Source organism: Zonotrichia albicollis, chromosome 1 (assembly GCF_047830755.1).
Source record: "Zonotrichia albicollis isolate bZonAlb1 chromosome 1, bZonAlb1.hap1, whole genome shotgun sequence".
In the NCBI taxonomy this organism is placed as follows: domain Eukaryota; kingdom Metazoa; phylum Chordata; class Aves; order Passeriformes; family Passerellidae; genus Zonotrichia; species Zonotrichia albicollis.
This window is the reverse complement of record NC_133819.1, coordinates 133,546,253-133,562,415: the sequence shown is the minus strand read 5'-3', so window position 1 is coordinate 133,562,415 and position 16,163 is coordinate 133,546,253. Positions and strand designations below refer to the sequence as shown.

Genomic DNA, 16,163 nt, shown 5'->3' with positions numbered 1-16,163 from the left:
CTAAAGATGACTGAAATGGATTCTGGCTTTCTTGAGCAGAGCTTCACCTCCAGCCTAGATATGTCACCTCTGAAGTTACAACACAGCTGGCAACAAACACCCCTGCCTTCCTAACAACCTTCTGGTAAAACTAGCGAGCCTGCTTGAAGCAGGAAGAGGGAGCATTTCTGATGGAACAACACCTAACACAGTTTGACCAGCTGGATTTGGAGTGGAGACTGCCCAAAAGGCTGTTCCTGAGCTGTTACCGTCACTGTGTGAAGGGAGATACTCTTGTTTATTAACAGGAAGACGCTGCTGCTTGGAGTGATGAGAAAATGAGTACTGTTTGGTTTGATGAGCAGTGGTTGACACCGCAGTGGTCTGGCTTGTATTGACACTTCCATTGATCACAGACTAACCAGAGCAATGAGTTCCAGGCCCAGATTGTTTTCTGCATATTTAGTGAGACTGATGTGTTTGCTCAGTATGTTCAGAAGGACCATTTCAGTCTTGCTCTCAACAACAGCACACATTGTTATTGTCCCAAAAATATTGCATCTTTCCTGAAGGAGCAGCAACCTGAATGTGTACTTCTGAGAGGCTATGCTTCCAAGACAAACCCAGCTTATGACAGAAGAGCATGTCTGCTAAGTGACAACTACTCTTATGATTCAAGTGTCCCAAGGTCCTCTCTCCTTTATGCAATAGTGACTTTTTCCTCTGTTTCTTTATGGTGGTTCTTCTGGCTTGGCTGAGTGGATTTTTTCATACAGCCTCAGGAGAGGTGGAGAGATCGCCCATTTTCCCACAAGTCCGTCCCCCAGGAAGTGTAGTTCATCCTGTGTCTGCTCAGCTTGCAGAAGACCTGGAGGGAGCAGCCGGATGCATGTGGTGGCTTGACCTCCGTTGAATGCCAGGCCCACCAAAGCTGCTCTGTCACTCCCCTCTGCAACTGGACAGAGGAGAGAAAATACAACAAAAATTGCGCGAGTCGAAACAGGGACAGGGAGAGATCATTCACAGATGACTCTCACGGGCAATGTGGAATGGGGGAAGATGAGGCATTTGCCAAGCAACATTGGGAGCTTTGCCACAGAATAGGAGAAAGCGAGCAATTTGCACTTCAGTGTTGCGCGCTTCGCCACGGGCGGGCTCCCCGGTCGACCAGGCGGGGCGGGCTCGGTCCGTCCCCGCCCACGGCCGTGCGTGGCTGCGGGACGGGCCCGGGCTGCCCGTGCCGTGTGTGCCCGCGGCGGGAGCGGCGCAGAGCCGGGCTGCGCTCCGCTCCGTTCGGCGGGATGGGCAGGGCGCGGTGGAGCAGCTGCGGGCTGCTCCCGCTTCTGCTGCTGCTGCTCGCCGGGGCGGCGGGGCTGGAGTGCGGTGGCTCCCCCCGCCTGCTGCGCTTCTCCGGGCAGGTGCCCGAGAACAGCCCGGCGGGGACGCGGGTGCGGGGTTTGCGGGTGCCGCTGCGAAGGCTGCTGGGCCCCGGGGAGCCGGCCGGGGAGTGGGCGCTGGAAGGCGACGGCGCCTCCCGCTTCTCCCTGCAGCGGCGGCCGGGCGGCGGCGGTTGGCTGCTGCTGCTCCGCACCGCCGAGCCCCTGGACCGGGAGGCGCAGCCCGAGTACGGGCTCCGGCTGCGCCGGCGGGCGGGACGGTCCCCCCGGGAGGCGCTGCTGCGGGTCCGGGTCCTGGACCGCAACGACCACCGGCCCCGGCTGCCGCCGGCGCGGCCGCTGGAGGTGGACGAGCTGGTGCCGCTGGGCACGGAGGTGGCCCGGCTGCGCGCCTCGGACCGCGACGAGGGCGCCAACGCGCGCCTCACCTACCGGCCCTGGCCGCCGGGCGCCGGCAGCCGCCTGCTCTTCGTGGTGCCCCGCAGCGGGCAGGTGCTGACCGTGGGCTCGCTGCTGGGGCTGCGCCGGCTCCGCCTCTGCGTGGCGGCTCTGGACCACGGGCGGCCGCGGCCGCTGCGCAGCCCCGCGCGGTGCCTGCGCCTGGCCGTGCGCGGGCGGGGGGCGGCGGGACGGCGGCGGGAGCCGCGCTCTCTGCAGCCGCCGGGGGCCGGGGCCCGGCGCTACACGGTCCGCCTGGCCCCCGGGGCGCGGGTGGGCGACACCGTCTTCACCGTCCCGAGGAGCCGGGAGCGGGCGGCGGGCGGCTGGTTCGAGCTGGCTTCTCCCGGTGCCGCCCCCGTGGGGATCGACAGGACGTCGGGGCGGCTCTACCTGCGGCGGGAGCTGCGAGCGGGCGGCCGGGCGGAGGTGCTGGTCAAGGTGCACCGCGGCAGCGGAGGAGGTAGCGCTCCGGGAGGGGACGGCGAGGGTGGCCGGGATGGGGTCGGTTCTCCCTGCCGCGAGTGGGTCGGGATGGCCACAGAAGGAACTGATGGGCATGAGGGACTGCCCCCAAGGAGGGGGATGCTGGCCCGGCACGGCCGTGCCGGGCATTTGCCATCCGACGGGATGAAGCCGCGGTGATGCTGCCCTCCGTGGGGCGCGCAGAGCCTCAGGCGGCTGCGGGAGCTCGGAGGGTGGCGTGGGAATGTGCTGGCTCTTCCCCGGTACCGCTCGCAGAGCTTCGGCCTCTTGCCTTTGAAGGAGCAGCTGGAAATGAAGGGAATGGTGTTTCGGTTATGCTTTCTTGTAAGGAATTGTTGTCACAGTAGGTTCACTTTTGCGGGACCAGAGGCGTCGGCTCAGGGCCCGGTAAAGAAGGGGGCACGCCACAACAGACAGCTGGTTTCATAGTGGGGGCAGCCAGCAGGGAGCCTCTCCTGCCGCTCTGGTTCTGCTGGAAGGAACTGGGAAGGAAGAGGTGACGCTGTCCCAGGTGTGGACACTCACAGCCCACCCTGAACCGCACGGAATGGTGCTGGGAGTCAGCCACAGCGCTGGAGGGCAGCGCACGGGAAGGGAAAGGACTCGTTACAAAAGAGATGTCAAAGAGCCTAGGACAAGAAAAAGGGAAAAAATCTGAATCAGGAATCCTAGGAGTTGGTGTAGAGAACTAAAGGGAGATACTGTATGTCAAGAGTTCATATTCTGTTGTGTACTAGGTTTCCCTAGTAGGACAGCAAAGAAAACGGCTAGACTTGATAAACTTCTTAAATCACATTAAGCTTGAGGTGTGTTATGGTTGCAAGAGCCATCCTAATTAATGTATGTGTTACTTTCATCTTGGAGTAAGATTTAGAGTGTGTTTGTAAATGCAGTTCAGGTCGCTAAAAATGCAACTGGTTATCATTTGCTTGGGTTTATTTTGTATTGTTTGCTTTTTTTCTTCGATGCTTGCAACCAAAAGAGGGAATATTTACCAATTTACATCAATGAATTTTACAGTCTAGTGCTCAGGAAATGTGAAACATAGAGCTGGGAGGAAAACAAATGTGTTTCAGCATGCTGGAGACTGTGATCTTCACCAGACTGCTGTGTGCAATCTGCGAGTCCAGAGCTGCTGCCTGAGAAAGTTACTCTTGCAGAAATGGGATGTGTTGTGCAAGTGACAGACATTTAACATTAGAATAACTCTGCACAGTATTTCCAGCTACTAACTTTAAACAAATCACCTGATGTTTAAAGTAGAACTACTCATTCAAGCTAAAGATGGAGCTGAAAAGGGGAGACACAGCTTGGCTCTCTTGCTAATTTATAATGAAAGCAAATAACCTTGTGAACAGTGTTCAGCATATGATTGTGTTGTCCTCTCCAATCTGGTGGTGCACATCATGTTTTTACCACTGTCTGTGTGCTAATAATGTATTGACAACAGATGAGCCTCAGGGAGAAAGGAATTCAATGATCAAGTGGGACAAGGTCATTTAGGCACTCCTTTAAGCTACTTTGAAAATCAAAACTCTCTCATAACTTTGTACGGCAACAAGCTTGGGATGTTTTTCTGTCTGCTTATTTTACACAAGTATGGTGAAATGGTGAAAGGATTTGAGCATCCATTTTTTAATCTGAAGAGACCTGGTGAACTGTCAAAAGTTAAACAGAATTGACTTTGGTCTGCTCCTCATTTCTCCTCATGTCTCTTACTAAATGTAATTAAAAATCACTCACAAAGCAATCAATATTATGGAACATGTGCCAAACTTTTAATAACCTCTTTAATTGAAAAACAAAGCTATCAGACCTTTATTAATTGCCATCTCTTATGTAAAAAACATGAATGGACTTAGGCATTTCCCAGGTGCTGCTTCTCCAGGGAAGCGTGTGTCTTGGGGTTTTGGATGCATTTGCCTTTTTTGTTTTCAAGAAAAGAACAGCTTTTTAAAAAACAAGCTTTTAAAAAATCAAGCCGTAGGTCAGATAGTAACTTAGAGCACAGTTTCCTGCAACAGCAGTCCTAGCAAGACAAGGTATTTCTGTGTGTAGTTGAAACAATGAAATAAAGCTGAGTGCACAGTACAAAAGCCTTCTGAATCTTCCCAGTGCTCAGCAGTGATAGGGAGAGGGCTGCCATCTGTGTGTGGGGACCCTGTAGCAGGCACTGTGAAAACACAGCTGTTCTCCCACTGAATATACACGTGGTATGTGGACTGTGAAACATGGTAAAGATGTTGGCACAACTTCTGTGGCTTGTCTTATTTACCTCCACGGAGCACTTTGCATCTTCTTTGGGAATCTGACAGCCTCCATCTGTCTGTCAAACCTTTGCTGTTCTGGGCTCTGTGCATGGATGGTTATGGATAGGACCTGGAGTTTAAACAAGAAGTCCCATCCTGCTAGATTGCTTTCTTCAATTCACCATTGTTTACACTTTTTGGTAAACAATGGTGAATTGTTTACCAAAGCTGCAATGGTGTCCTTGGTTCTCAGGCTGGAAAAGGATTGTTTTGTCTCACTAAACTGTGAGGAGAACTTGCTAACACTTTATATGAAGTTCACAGTTATACAATAAAGCAGTACAGAATCTGAAAAATATGAAAGCTAAGTCTTAAGGCATCAATACAAAGGTACGAGTTGCAGACCCAACATTTCTCATCCAGATTTTGTTTTGGTACATTTCACATCCTGGAAACACTGACTGCACCATCAGAACAGTGTGTGGCCAGAGCATAGAAAGCTGGGGGTGGTGAGAAAGAGTTGAAGTTCCCTTTCTCTCCCATGTCTGCCTCTCTTCATGCACACCTACAAGTACCTACACAGGTTTTCATCCTTCTCATACCAATTTACACAGGGTGAGATGTACAGATGCTGTTTCCTCTTCTGCCCCCTCAGCTGCCCTCTCTGATGCTGGCAATGGGTACTGGTTCACACTGTGGGGAAGTCTGAGGTTTAAGACTTTGTCTATCATGCTTCATACCCCTGTTCTCCAACTCTAGAAGACTTTTAGTTCTCTGGTTTGGTTTGAAGGCTTTTCTGGTGGTTTGGTATTTGGTTTGGCTTTGTTTTTTGGTTTGGTTTTTTTGTTTGTTTGGTTTGGTTTTTTGTTTCTTTAAACTTCAGAGCCCATCACAAAGGGCTTACAGAGTGCACGCTGCCTTGGCTTGGAGTAGTGAGCCCCAGTGGGAGATGTCCATGTTCCTGCACACACTCACACTGTGGATACTCCCCACATCCTCTCTAGCTGAAAATAACTGTGTAGGAAGTCACTCCATTTTCTGCAGAGGGTAATTTTGTTTGGCAACAGTACGAATTCAGCAAAAGCATGGCAAGACAAATCTCTTCCCCTGCCATGTGTGTGCAGTGCCCTGAAAGGTTAAAGGGTCAGTGTTAGCTGCCCCTTAACTCTGGGATGCCTCAGGGCATCAGAGAGGGGTGAACAGCCGCAGGTAGTTTTAGACTGAAGTGAGTAAGACAGTTGCAAGGCTGTTCAGTATTTTCCTGGCTTTGGAGGTGAGATGGATACCTCATTCCCTGCTCTCTTTCAGGTGGGATAGCAACTGTTTACTACTGTAAGTGAATTCCAAGAAGATGGATGTTAAATGTGACTGAGGAGGCTGTAGCATAGTGCAGTTCCTTCAGTGCAGTGTCTCATGGTAGAATATGAGCAGTGCTGAATTCCAAGGGCTCACTGGAAGCAAATTGCATTTTAAAAAGGCTCCTGTCAGATCTTGACATTCCTATAAATACTGCACATGGAAAGAATATGTGGTTTGAGTCCCTTCTGTTTTCTTAGGAAACTTCCACCAGGAAGCCTACTGGTAAGAGAAACCTTTCAATCCATGTAATACAGCTTTTGTAAAAGCTGACAAGTAATTAATATATGTTTCTGGCTGTGATTTCAAAGCAAGACATAGCTTAGGTTTGGGGATCTTTTTTATTTTTTCTTTTTGCAACAGAGCCAGAAATGTCCTGCTGCTTCCTGGCACCTTCTGACATTTTTAGAAAATAAGTCTCACTCCAGAAACACAAACTTGACTTGGTCAGCTATTGAGGTCACATTATATGCTGCCTTTTTTTTTTTTTTTTTTCTTTTTCCTGGGGGTCAGGGGGGTGTTTCCTCCTGGTATCAGACTGATTAAAACCATCTGTGGATGCCATTAGTGTGCCTCCAAATTCAGGTACCAGCAGAAAAAGCTTGCCTCACTTAACCCATGAAACCACTTTAATGGCCAGGGCTCACTGGATGAAAGAGCAAGCTCTGGGATGAAGGTTATTACTTTACCATGTCTGCAAATATCTTTGGGAAAACCTTGCTGTTAAAAAAAACCAAACAAAAAACATACATAATGATCCAGAGGCTATAAATTAGTCTTAAGAATGTCTGACAAAGTTATTAATTTTGAGAAGCCTACACAAAGCTTAGAACTGGAGAGGTAAATGTAAAGCTTATGTTACAAGAATTCTTGTACGTTACACAAGCTATTTAAACCATGAGAAAACCTCTATCATAACAAATTTGAGAGAAAAGCAGTGGTAAACCTTAAAAATAGAACATTCAGCCCTTTATTCCTAAGATTAGCATCTTGAATCCTTTTATACAGACTATGATTTAGTATTTCTGAGTTTCATTACATTTCAACAGCAGGAAGGCATTTAAAAATCTGGTTTTAGACCCAGATCAAAGCTGCACCATGCCAGAAACAGCCCTGCATGCTCCTGGTGCTGTCTCACACTCCAGGCGCACTGTGCAGGGCCCAGCAGTGTTTGGTTTTCATTCACTGGCAGGAGCCAGCTGACCTGGGGCTGCCTTTACACACCTGCCTTACACGTGGGAGCCCCAAAATTCACACATGCCACGTTTGCTCAGGCAGGGTACTCATGTTAGCTCCCCATGGAGAATGTGCACAAAGCCCTCTCTTTGGGACCGTGGCTGAAGGGGAATTGAGCTTCCTCCTGCTGTGTGTCCGCAGAGGGCTTGCAAGGCTCTGCCCTCCCCAGAGAGCAGAGTGCCTTCACAGCTGCTGTTTGGGGCAGGCACTGGGGGCTCCTTGCCACAGCAGCACACCTTGGCTGCTGCAGCCTCTGAGGTTGGCCTGATGCTGGAAACTGCCCAAAGGTTAAGAAAATGTTAAAGCAGAACGTTTAGGAAAAGCCTTTAAAAACCTGACCTGACCAAACAGGCTGATGGAAAGGACTTGGAATTCTGTTTCTGCCATTAATGTTGCTGATGGAATGCCCTAAAAGCAGTGCTGGATGATAACAGAGTAAGGAGCCATTGGTTCCTATGGGTGGAAACCCCATGTGGCATAGACACTGATCTGGGAGAGAGAGCAGCAAAGTGCCAAGGGCCATGCCTGTGCAAGAGGATCTGTTTAGAAATCTAGAACAAAAGGAAAAGTGAAAGGTAACCTAGCAACTTCACCTCCTCATTTCTGAGGGCACAGAGAGCAGCCAGCAGAGAGCTCTTTTGGGGGCTGCTGCTCTAAACCCCCCTGAGTGCTGCTGGGTCTGAGCTGCTCCTCACAACTGCACCCGGGGGTGGCAAAGGGGTAAAACTAATATTGCAAAGCTTTTTGGCATCTTTTTGTACATATCAAACACATTTGCTGTCCTAAAATGATTGTGTTTTGCTGGTGGCATGAACTTCTTAAGTGTTTGGAAAGAAGTTAATAGACTCTAAGTATGGTCATAGGAATAGCTCTTACTGCATGAAGCTTCAGCAAGCAACTTTTTATTTTTAAAATGTTTGAAAAACCTTCAGGGAGAAGAGACTTAGCTATGTTAAAGGACAGCTGATAAATGCCTGTAGTTTTTCCACAGGAAAACTGAACATCAAAGCAAAGTGATTCCTAACCCAGACTCTGCTACAGCCTCTCAGGAACAATTTTTTTTTTTTATGTCCCACACAAAATACTTTAAACTTAATACGTGCTACTTCAGTGAGGAAGAGCAATGTGCTGGGTAGGATGACAAGAAGACATGATTGTTGCTGTGTCTTACTGCACTTTCCTTCTTTAAAAGCCATAAAAAAGCCCCCAAATGCCCTCTGTGCTGTTGACTCCTCAGCTCCTCTTACTGTGTTGGTGTGATCTGACTTCCTCATCAACTGATGTGCCTGAAATAATAAATTTTTTATAGTATTTAATAACATTTTTACTGAGGATTAGTCAGCTGTCAACATGGCAAACCGTAATAAAAACTTGTTTTATATGGAATTCTGCTATATGGAAGCTTTTGAGATCCTGTGAATTGTTGTGCCTCCTACCTTTTCTGTGGTGCTGTGTTTCTAATTCTCCTGATTGTGTGGTAACAAGCAGCTCTTGGCAGATACAGTGGATTTAAGGGTTGAGGCAGAAATGCTACTTCTGTAATCACAGGTCTGAGGGTGCTCAGAGCTTTCCTCTGGAAACAGACAACAAAATTAAAACAGATTTGAAAAACTAGAGGAGGACACCACAGGCAAGATGATGTGCTGGCAGTAAAAATCCAATGGATTTTGAAGGCCTGTTCCTGTAACTGCCTGCAGCTCTTCCCGTGGTGTGCAGTCATTGCCTGAGGAAATGGTCTTTGGTGCCTGACAAAGGCTGTGGTTCTCAGACACCCCGTGGGATGGAGGCACCCCCTGCAGCTGTGCACTCACACAGAAAGGGAAAAATGGGCTGAAGGTTTTCCTTTGCTGTGCATGCGTGCAGTGGCACCTGCAGTTGCCTTTCAGCCTGATGGTCCCACTGGGTGAGTCCCGAGGCAGCGCTGAGGAAAGCAAGACCTTGCCTCCTAAGCTGGGTTAGGGTGTGTGTACATAGAAAATGTGTCCCAGCGCTGGTGTCTATTAAGAAATATGTAATAGGTATAATGCAAGATGATTTCTACAGGCTGCTTTTTCAAGCTTGCTGGTTGTGGTTAACTGAGGAGAGAAAATGGAAATTAGCACAGCTTCAGCTGAGGCAATTGCAGTCCCTTTGCCCAGGTGTGCTGGGGCTGTGGGCTCTTTATCCCAGGCTCCTGCAGGGATTTGTGAACTTCCAAGCAAATAAAGAGTCCTATTTCCAGAACTGATGGTGAGGGTATTACCTTGCCTTCAGGACACAGTACTCACTGCTTGGTCCAACATGAGTCCAGTCGGTGCCCTAGGATGTTGCAAAGGAACGTGTTACTCCTGGGCATTGTACCCAAACCTTAGGAGTACTTGTGAGACACCAAATCTGTTAATTATTGAAAGCATCACACCCAGGAACTTCTCATCAGTGTTTCAGTTGGAGCTGACCCATCATGTTCAAGACAGCAGACTAGCTGCACTAAAGGTGCTCCCATACAACTTTTCTTAAGGGAGTTGGGGAAAAGAAATTCATAAAAGTAAGCCTTCATTTTTGAGGGTGAGATCTGTGTTGTGAAGGCTGTCCCCACTGTGAGAGTTTCTTGATGCCCCTGCACTTCTCCTGGGGGAGTGACAGCACATGCTGGGGCAGAGGCACGAGCATCATAGGTGCTGCTGACTGGGTTAGTCCTCAAGTCCAAGTCCAAGCTGTTTTTTCTTCTCCTTTACCTCATACCTTTATTGGGGATGCTCCTCTTCTGGCCACCTGCTGATGTTTGAGCTTGTAGGAATAATTTACCCCCAGATTTGAAAGCCTCTTGGGCAGGACAGAGTGGCACAGTGGACAGCATGACTGTGGAAATGTCACTAATGATATCATTAAAATGCAGGGGGGAGAAAGCAATTCAGAAAGTGATGATGAACTCTGGTTAAAGACCAAGTACTGCCACAAGAAATTTTGGGTTAAGTTTAAATATGCCCAAGTAGATTATACCTATGGTCCTGAAGATGACAAGGGAGGTTTAGCATTTAAGCATTTCTCAGGTGTAGATTTCCTGGCCGTGGTTCAGTGATGAGCCGAAGCTCCTGATGTCCTGCCCTGCGCTGAGGACTCGTGCTGTGGCCTGACAGCACAGTGGGGGCTTTCCAGCATCCCACTTGGGGTTCTGTTCCAGCCTGGGCACTGCAGACTCTTCTTCACATACCACACTCTCTCTTTTCAATTCAAATGATTCTTTTTGCCTGAGGGGATAGAAATACAACATAAACTGCCATTTTTTATGCACACTTTTTAGTTTTTAATTTTCCAGCATTAGTCCCCTCAAACGCACATCAGTCAGTGCAGCTCTAATTCTAATCTTAGGAAAAGACCTCTCTCTCCTCTCCTCTCCTCTCCTCTCCTCTCCTCTCCTCTCCTCTCCTCTCCTCTCCTCTCCTCTCCTCTCCTCTCCTCTCCTCTCCTCTCCTCTCCTCTCCTCTCCTCTCCTCTCCTCTCCTCTCCTCTCCTCTCCTCTCCTCTCCTCTCCTCTCCTCTCCTCTCCTCTCCTCTCCTCTCCTCTCCTCTCCTCTCCTCTCCTCTCCTCTCCTCTCCTCTCCTCTCCTCTCCTCTCCTCTCCTCTCCTCCTGGTGAGGGAGGAAACAAAATGATCAAAGGACTGAAATTGATACAGGCTTGCAAGAATAGCCACTTGCAGTTTCCAAACCCTTTCCAGTTCTTTCTTTGCTTTCACATTATTGTCCAAGGAAGGTGTAGGTGTATGTGCTCTGATCTGCTGAATAATGTTTAGCCCTCCAAGACACAAGCTTAGCATCTCTTCATTCCCCCCACTCCTGCACTTGCTACATCCTAACATTTTACTTAGGGTGCTCTTAACTGGTGGTTGATTGGCATCCCTTTTGTTTACATGTCTTTTTTGGATGTAAGCAGGAGGTAAAGCTGAAGCCTTAGGGATACACCAGTATCTCCAGGAAAATCAGCACTCCTTAGTGTTCTCTTCAAGACTGATCTTACCAAGACTCTTTCCAATGGGTGGTGCAGAGGCCAGGCCATCCTGTTGTTAGTCTGGTTTCCTGATTATTTCCTTTCTTGCAGTGGATAATTCATATTGACAAAATTGGGTGAACTGCAACATCACTGGGTGATGTTGCATTCTGATTTAATAGGATGCTGTGGTTGTGTCAGGAACAAAATAAACCACTATTGATTTCAGAGGCTTGATCTGTTAATGCCTTTGCAGCTATGACAGTTGAAAACCCAATGCATTTCTGGGGAAAAACTCTACTTTGTCAAGGCTGGTTTTGTTTCACTGACTTGTTTCAAGGCAGTGTGGTAATTTTACACAGTATCTGATTGCCATGTGTCTGAAACACCTTAAAATCCTTGGGTTTCTCACACCTGGTGTGTGTGCAAAGGGGAGTGACCAGAACAGAAATGTCCCTACTCATAGTGCTGCTTCTGAACAGCTCTTTCTGCATGATAGGGGAAATTAGGAAAAATAGGGTTAATCAGTGCTGTTTGACTGACCTCCTATCAGTCTCCAGACCATGTTCAACACTGCTTTTTTAGAGTTTTGGACTTGAATTGATAAAATCTGTTCTTTGTAACTATATTTTCTTCCATTTATGCCTTGCTAGAATTAGAGCTCTGATCTATATAGATATAACCTGGACTGTTTTGTCAGCATGCTTGCAGGTTGCTTCAATTTAAATTTTGTTACTTGCATGGAGAAAACAGCTTTAAGTCTGAAAATCTGAAATAAATGCTGAGGGCCTGAAGGAGTGAGCCAGGTCTCAGCTGCAGAAAGATATTCCACCCTATAGCTGAAGTTTATTATCCCTGCTGCTGTACTACAGCCTCCAGGTTTGGCTTCATCCCATGTTTTTCCTTTCAGTGTGGTGCTGGATGTTTGTAGACTGCCATTCACTCCTTTTCTCACTTCTTACCCTTAAGCAAACAGCAAAGATAAAACACAAAGTCCAAAGAATTTTTATGTTAGAAGTTCCTTGAAGCTGCAGGGGAATGAGTGACATGCGGACATATATGCCTCAAAAATCAATGAGATGCAGAAGCTGAAGGGCAGGGAGATTATTGTGTGATGGAAAGGATTTAACAGTCTTGCTGGTTCTGTGCCCCTGCCTAGGGGCAGGTTTGGTCACAACAAAGTGATTGCCAGCAGATATTTGTCTGGTCAGGTCTTAAAGACTCAGTGGTGGAGGCTGTCTCACCCCTCTGACCACTGTGAAGGGCTCCCTTGTCCTTTCATTTAAAAACATGCTGAGGGATTCTGTGCCCAACATCTAATGCCAGTCTTTTCCTTCAGAATAAGAACTAGTTATTTTTTGGTTTGCAGGTTACAGAACAGCTGACTGACTTCATACCTTAGTCCTTAGCCTCTTATATCAATGTTTGCATGTCTCTTGCAGTCTCCTGAATATCTCCAGGTCTTTTCCCCTCCCTTGAAGGGCATTCTTTCTGGTTATGCTCTTGGCTTTTCTCTGGACACTTGCCAGCTGGTCCATGTCTTTCTTGAAATCCAGCCCCTAGAACTTTAGTTCACTGGATTGCCCAGGGAGGTTTTGGAGTCTCCTTCCTTGGAGATATTCAGAAGCCTTGTGGACATTTTTCTGGGCAGCCAGCTCTGGGCAGCCCAGCTTGAGCTGAGTGGTTGGACCAGATGCCCTCCAGAGGTCCTGCCACCCTCACCCATCCCATCAGTCTGTGATCTGAGGCTTTGTTAAGTGTCACAGGGCTGAACATGAGCCAGCAGTGCCCAGGTGCCCAAGAAGGCCAATGGCATCCTGGCCTGTGTCAGAAATAGTGTGGCCAGCAGGAGCAGGGCAGGGATTGTCCCCCTGTACTGGGCTCTGGTGAGGCCACACCTCAAGTGCTGTGTCCAGTTCTGGGCCCTCAGTTCAGGAAGGACATTGAGGGGCTGGAGCGTGTCCAGAGAAGGGCAGCGGAGCTGGGGAAGGGTCTGGAGCACAAGTCCTATGAGGAGAGGCTGAGGGAGCTGGGGGTGTTTGGCCCGGAGCACAGGAGACCCAGGGGTGACTCTATTGCTCTCTGCAATGCCTGAAAGGAGGCTGAAGCCAGGAGTGGCTCCGTCTCCTCTCCCAAGTAACAAGTGGTAGCACAAGAGGAAATGGCCCCAAGTTGTGCCGGGGGGTTTTAGAGTCAATATTAGGGAAAAAATTTCTCACAGAAAGGGTTGCCAAGCATTAGAACAGGCTGTCCAGGGAAGTGGTGGAGTCACCATCCTGGAGGGATTTGAAAGACATGTGGATGCAGCATTTAGGGACATGGTTTCATGGCACTGTAGAATTCTTAAGGTTCAAAAAGACCTTCAGGATGGTCAAGTCTGACTGTCAACCTAGCACCAGCACCATCTTTACCATTGAATCATGTCCTCAATTCCATGTGCACATGCCTTTTCAACATTTCCAGGGATGGTGAATCCCAGGTTTAGTTGTTAAGTTGGCAGTACCAGGTTAACGGTTGGACTTGATGGTCTTAGAGTCTTTTTAAATCTAAATTCCTCTATGTTTCTGTTTAAATACACCTTTCATAGAGAGGTAAGGTGAAGTGTTTGTCGAAGTACAGAAAATTATGGTTAATTTGAGCAACACAAATATTTTTCCCCGACATGCTGTCCTGAACTCAGTGAAATTTTTTCCCTTGTCTGTCTTTTTTAAAACATAAATCTCTGTTTTCCTGCTGACTTTTGGTGGGTTTTACAATACCTGCAGCAGGTTTAGGACCTCATTATTCATTGGCACTTAGAAATTGGATCACCTACATGGAGCAATATTAAGAAAAATCTGTATAATCACAATTTTTAAAATAAATCTCCAAGTTTCACTGTATGGGAAAAATACTTGACTAGACATTCAATCTCTGCAGAAATTAGAACTGCCTGAATTAGACCAATAAATGAACAAAAATATCTTTAAATGCTCATGCCTACAAGTTTTCATCCCTTTACTAGCAAAATTGCTGTCTGTAACAGGCTGAATTCAGACCTGTATTTGCCAACCCTCCTTCTTGGGTGTAGATAAAATAGTGGCTGCTCCAGCTGCTCTTAAGAGCTACTACCTCATGCTGTGGGTTGTGCCTTGTCCTACACAGCAATACAGAGAAAAAAAAGTGAACCAATGTTCTCCTGTAATCCGTGCTGGTACATGAGAAAACCAGAAATCATGTAATATAAGAAAACTTAGGAAACCATGTCTTAAATGATTTTAAATACTATAAAACCCCACAAAAATTTAGTAAAGTTTTTTCCTTCCTGGAAACAATTACCTCTGGGAAATTTGTCTAGCCTGTATTTTTACTGCAGGGTAAGGCTGCTTGTAAGTACAGGTCTGGTGTGTCAGGGAATGTCTGTCTGTGGGTAGCCTTTTATTTAGTATCACATCCCTGAGACACACACCTAAAATTGTTTGGAATTTCTGGCTTTTGGTGCTGGTTTTGTCCATGTGCTCCTTCTTCCATCCTGTGTGAAATGGCCTTCCTGAAGGCAGAGTTGAAGGGTTTCCTGTATGAGACACACACACACCTGGGTGGGTGTTTCATTGTGTAGTGGTGCAGCCCTTAGCAGACCTGCAACCTCAATGCAGTTTGTTGAAGTATGTGATGATATTTTAACAGGCAGAAAATGTACATTTCTCCTATGTACCTTTCTACATACCCCCTTTCTACAGGTAGTTTCTCTTTTTATTCTACTTTATTCTCTACATTCCATAATATATTCTTTTTAATTTGAAGTCAAATCTTAAGGCCACTTTTAGAACACAAATGTGCTTAGGAAAATTTCTTCAAGAATCCCATACATAACTTTAGTATCTGTTAGTGACTCACTGTGAATTAAAAAGGCTTGAATATAGGTCTCCCTAGAGGTAAAAAATAGTGTGATTAAATCTCTACATGTCCTTTGCAGTGGAAGCTTCCTTCTCAGTTTGTTTACAGATACTGATGGATAAGATCTTAGCGTTAAGCTGGAGACCAAGCTGTGTGGAAGTGCGTGTGTGTTTTGCAGATGATGACTGGTACCTGTGCCACGTGACCCTCCTTGCCCCAGAGGAGGAGCTGCTGTCCTGGGCCATGTACCCGTACCCGTACCTGGCGCGCGTCGACCCCGATGCGCGCAAAGGCGCGCTCGTCTACCGGCTCACGGCGCGTTGCAGCAGCCCTGAGAACGCCTCTGCTGCCGTAACCTACACTCTCACTGCAGGTAGGGCCAGTCTGAAAGCAAAAGGTGAAATTCTCTTTAGGTGCAAATGTTTCTTACCAAGTTTACAATTTCATGGGTAAATTTTTCCCGTGGGGAATCATTAAAGATACAACAAGTACTGCAAACAGAAGCTGGAAGTGCTGTTAAGTAAAAGTTACATGGATGGGAATCTTTCTTCTTGCCATTTTCTTTGCTTATTTTGAAATTGATGGCAGCTTTACTGTTAGCTTAAGGCTCCATTTCTTACTTGTTCTTGTCTCTTTTACACTGCTGGTCAACAAAACAGTGTGTGTGAAAGATAAGGTGGACAACTGGAAAGGTAGAAAGAAGTGCATCCAAGGACAGAGGTGGATGAGTTGAGGATGGCTTACTTTGAAATGGTGAAGGTGCCAATGTCCTTGCTGTGGGGCACGTCTCAGAGCAGCTTTGTGCCTGTGTTGGTAGGTGGTGACGAGCGATTCCGAGTGGATAAGGACACTGGCATGATCATGACCACTGGTCTGCCTCTGACGTGGAACAAGGAGTACGTGGTGACCGTGGAAGCCTCTGATGAGCAGGGCAACCGAAGCCCCTATGCCTCCGTTTCCATCCTGGCCGGCTCCCGCCCTCCGCAGTTCACTAACATGTCCTACAGCGTGTTTGTCCCTGAAAACACTCCAGCAGGAGAAAAGTGAGTTGTGCTTGGTTGGGTGACTCCCTCCCTGCAGTCTGAGAGGGGCTTCACAGAGCACAACAGGGTGAAACTGTTGTGATTTGCTTCCTAGAGCCATGCATATGCATTTGTCTATCACACTTTAAAAAGAATGT

At 47.6% G+C, this 16,163-nt stretch overlaps 1 protein-coding gene across 1 annotated transcript in view; it reads left to right on the top strand.

The window, feature by feature from the left end:
• The first annotated feature begins 1,167 nt into the window (after positions 1-1,167).
• LOC102064664 (neural-cadherin) overlaps positions 1,168-16,163 on the top strand; it is a 55,866-nt gene continuing 40,870 nt past the window's right edge. Inside the window, exons 1-3 of the mRNA XM_005479704.4 lie at positions 1,168-2,277; positions 15,162-15,356; positions 15,801-16,026. Coding sequence (XP_005479761.3) covers positions 1,281-2,277; positions 15,162-15,356; positions 15,801-16,026 — 1,418 coding nt within the window. The 5' untranslated portion in view covers positions 1,168-1,280. The remainder of the gene's footprint in view (positions 2,278-15,161; positions 15,357-15,800; positions 16,027-16,163) is intronic.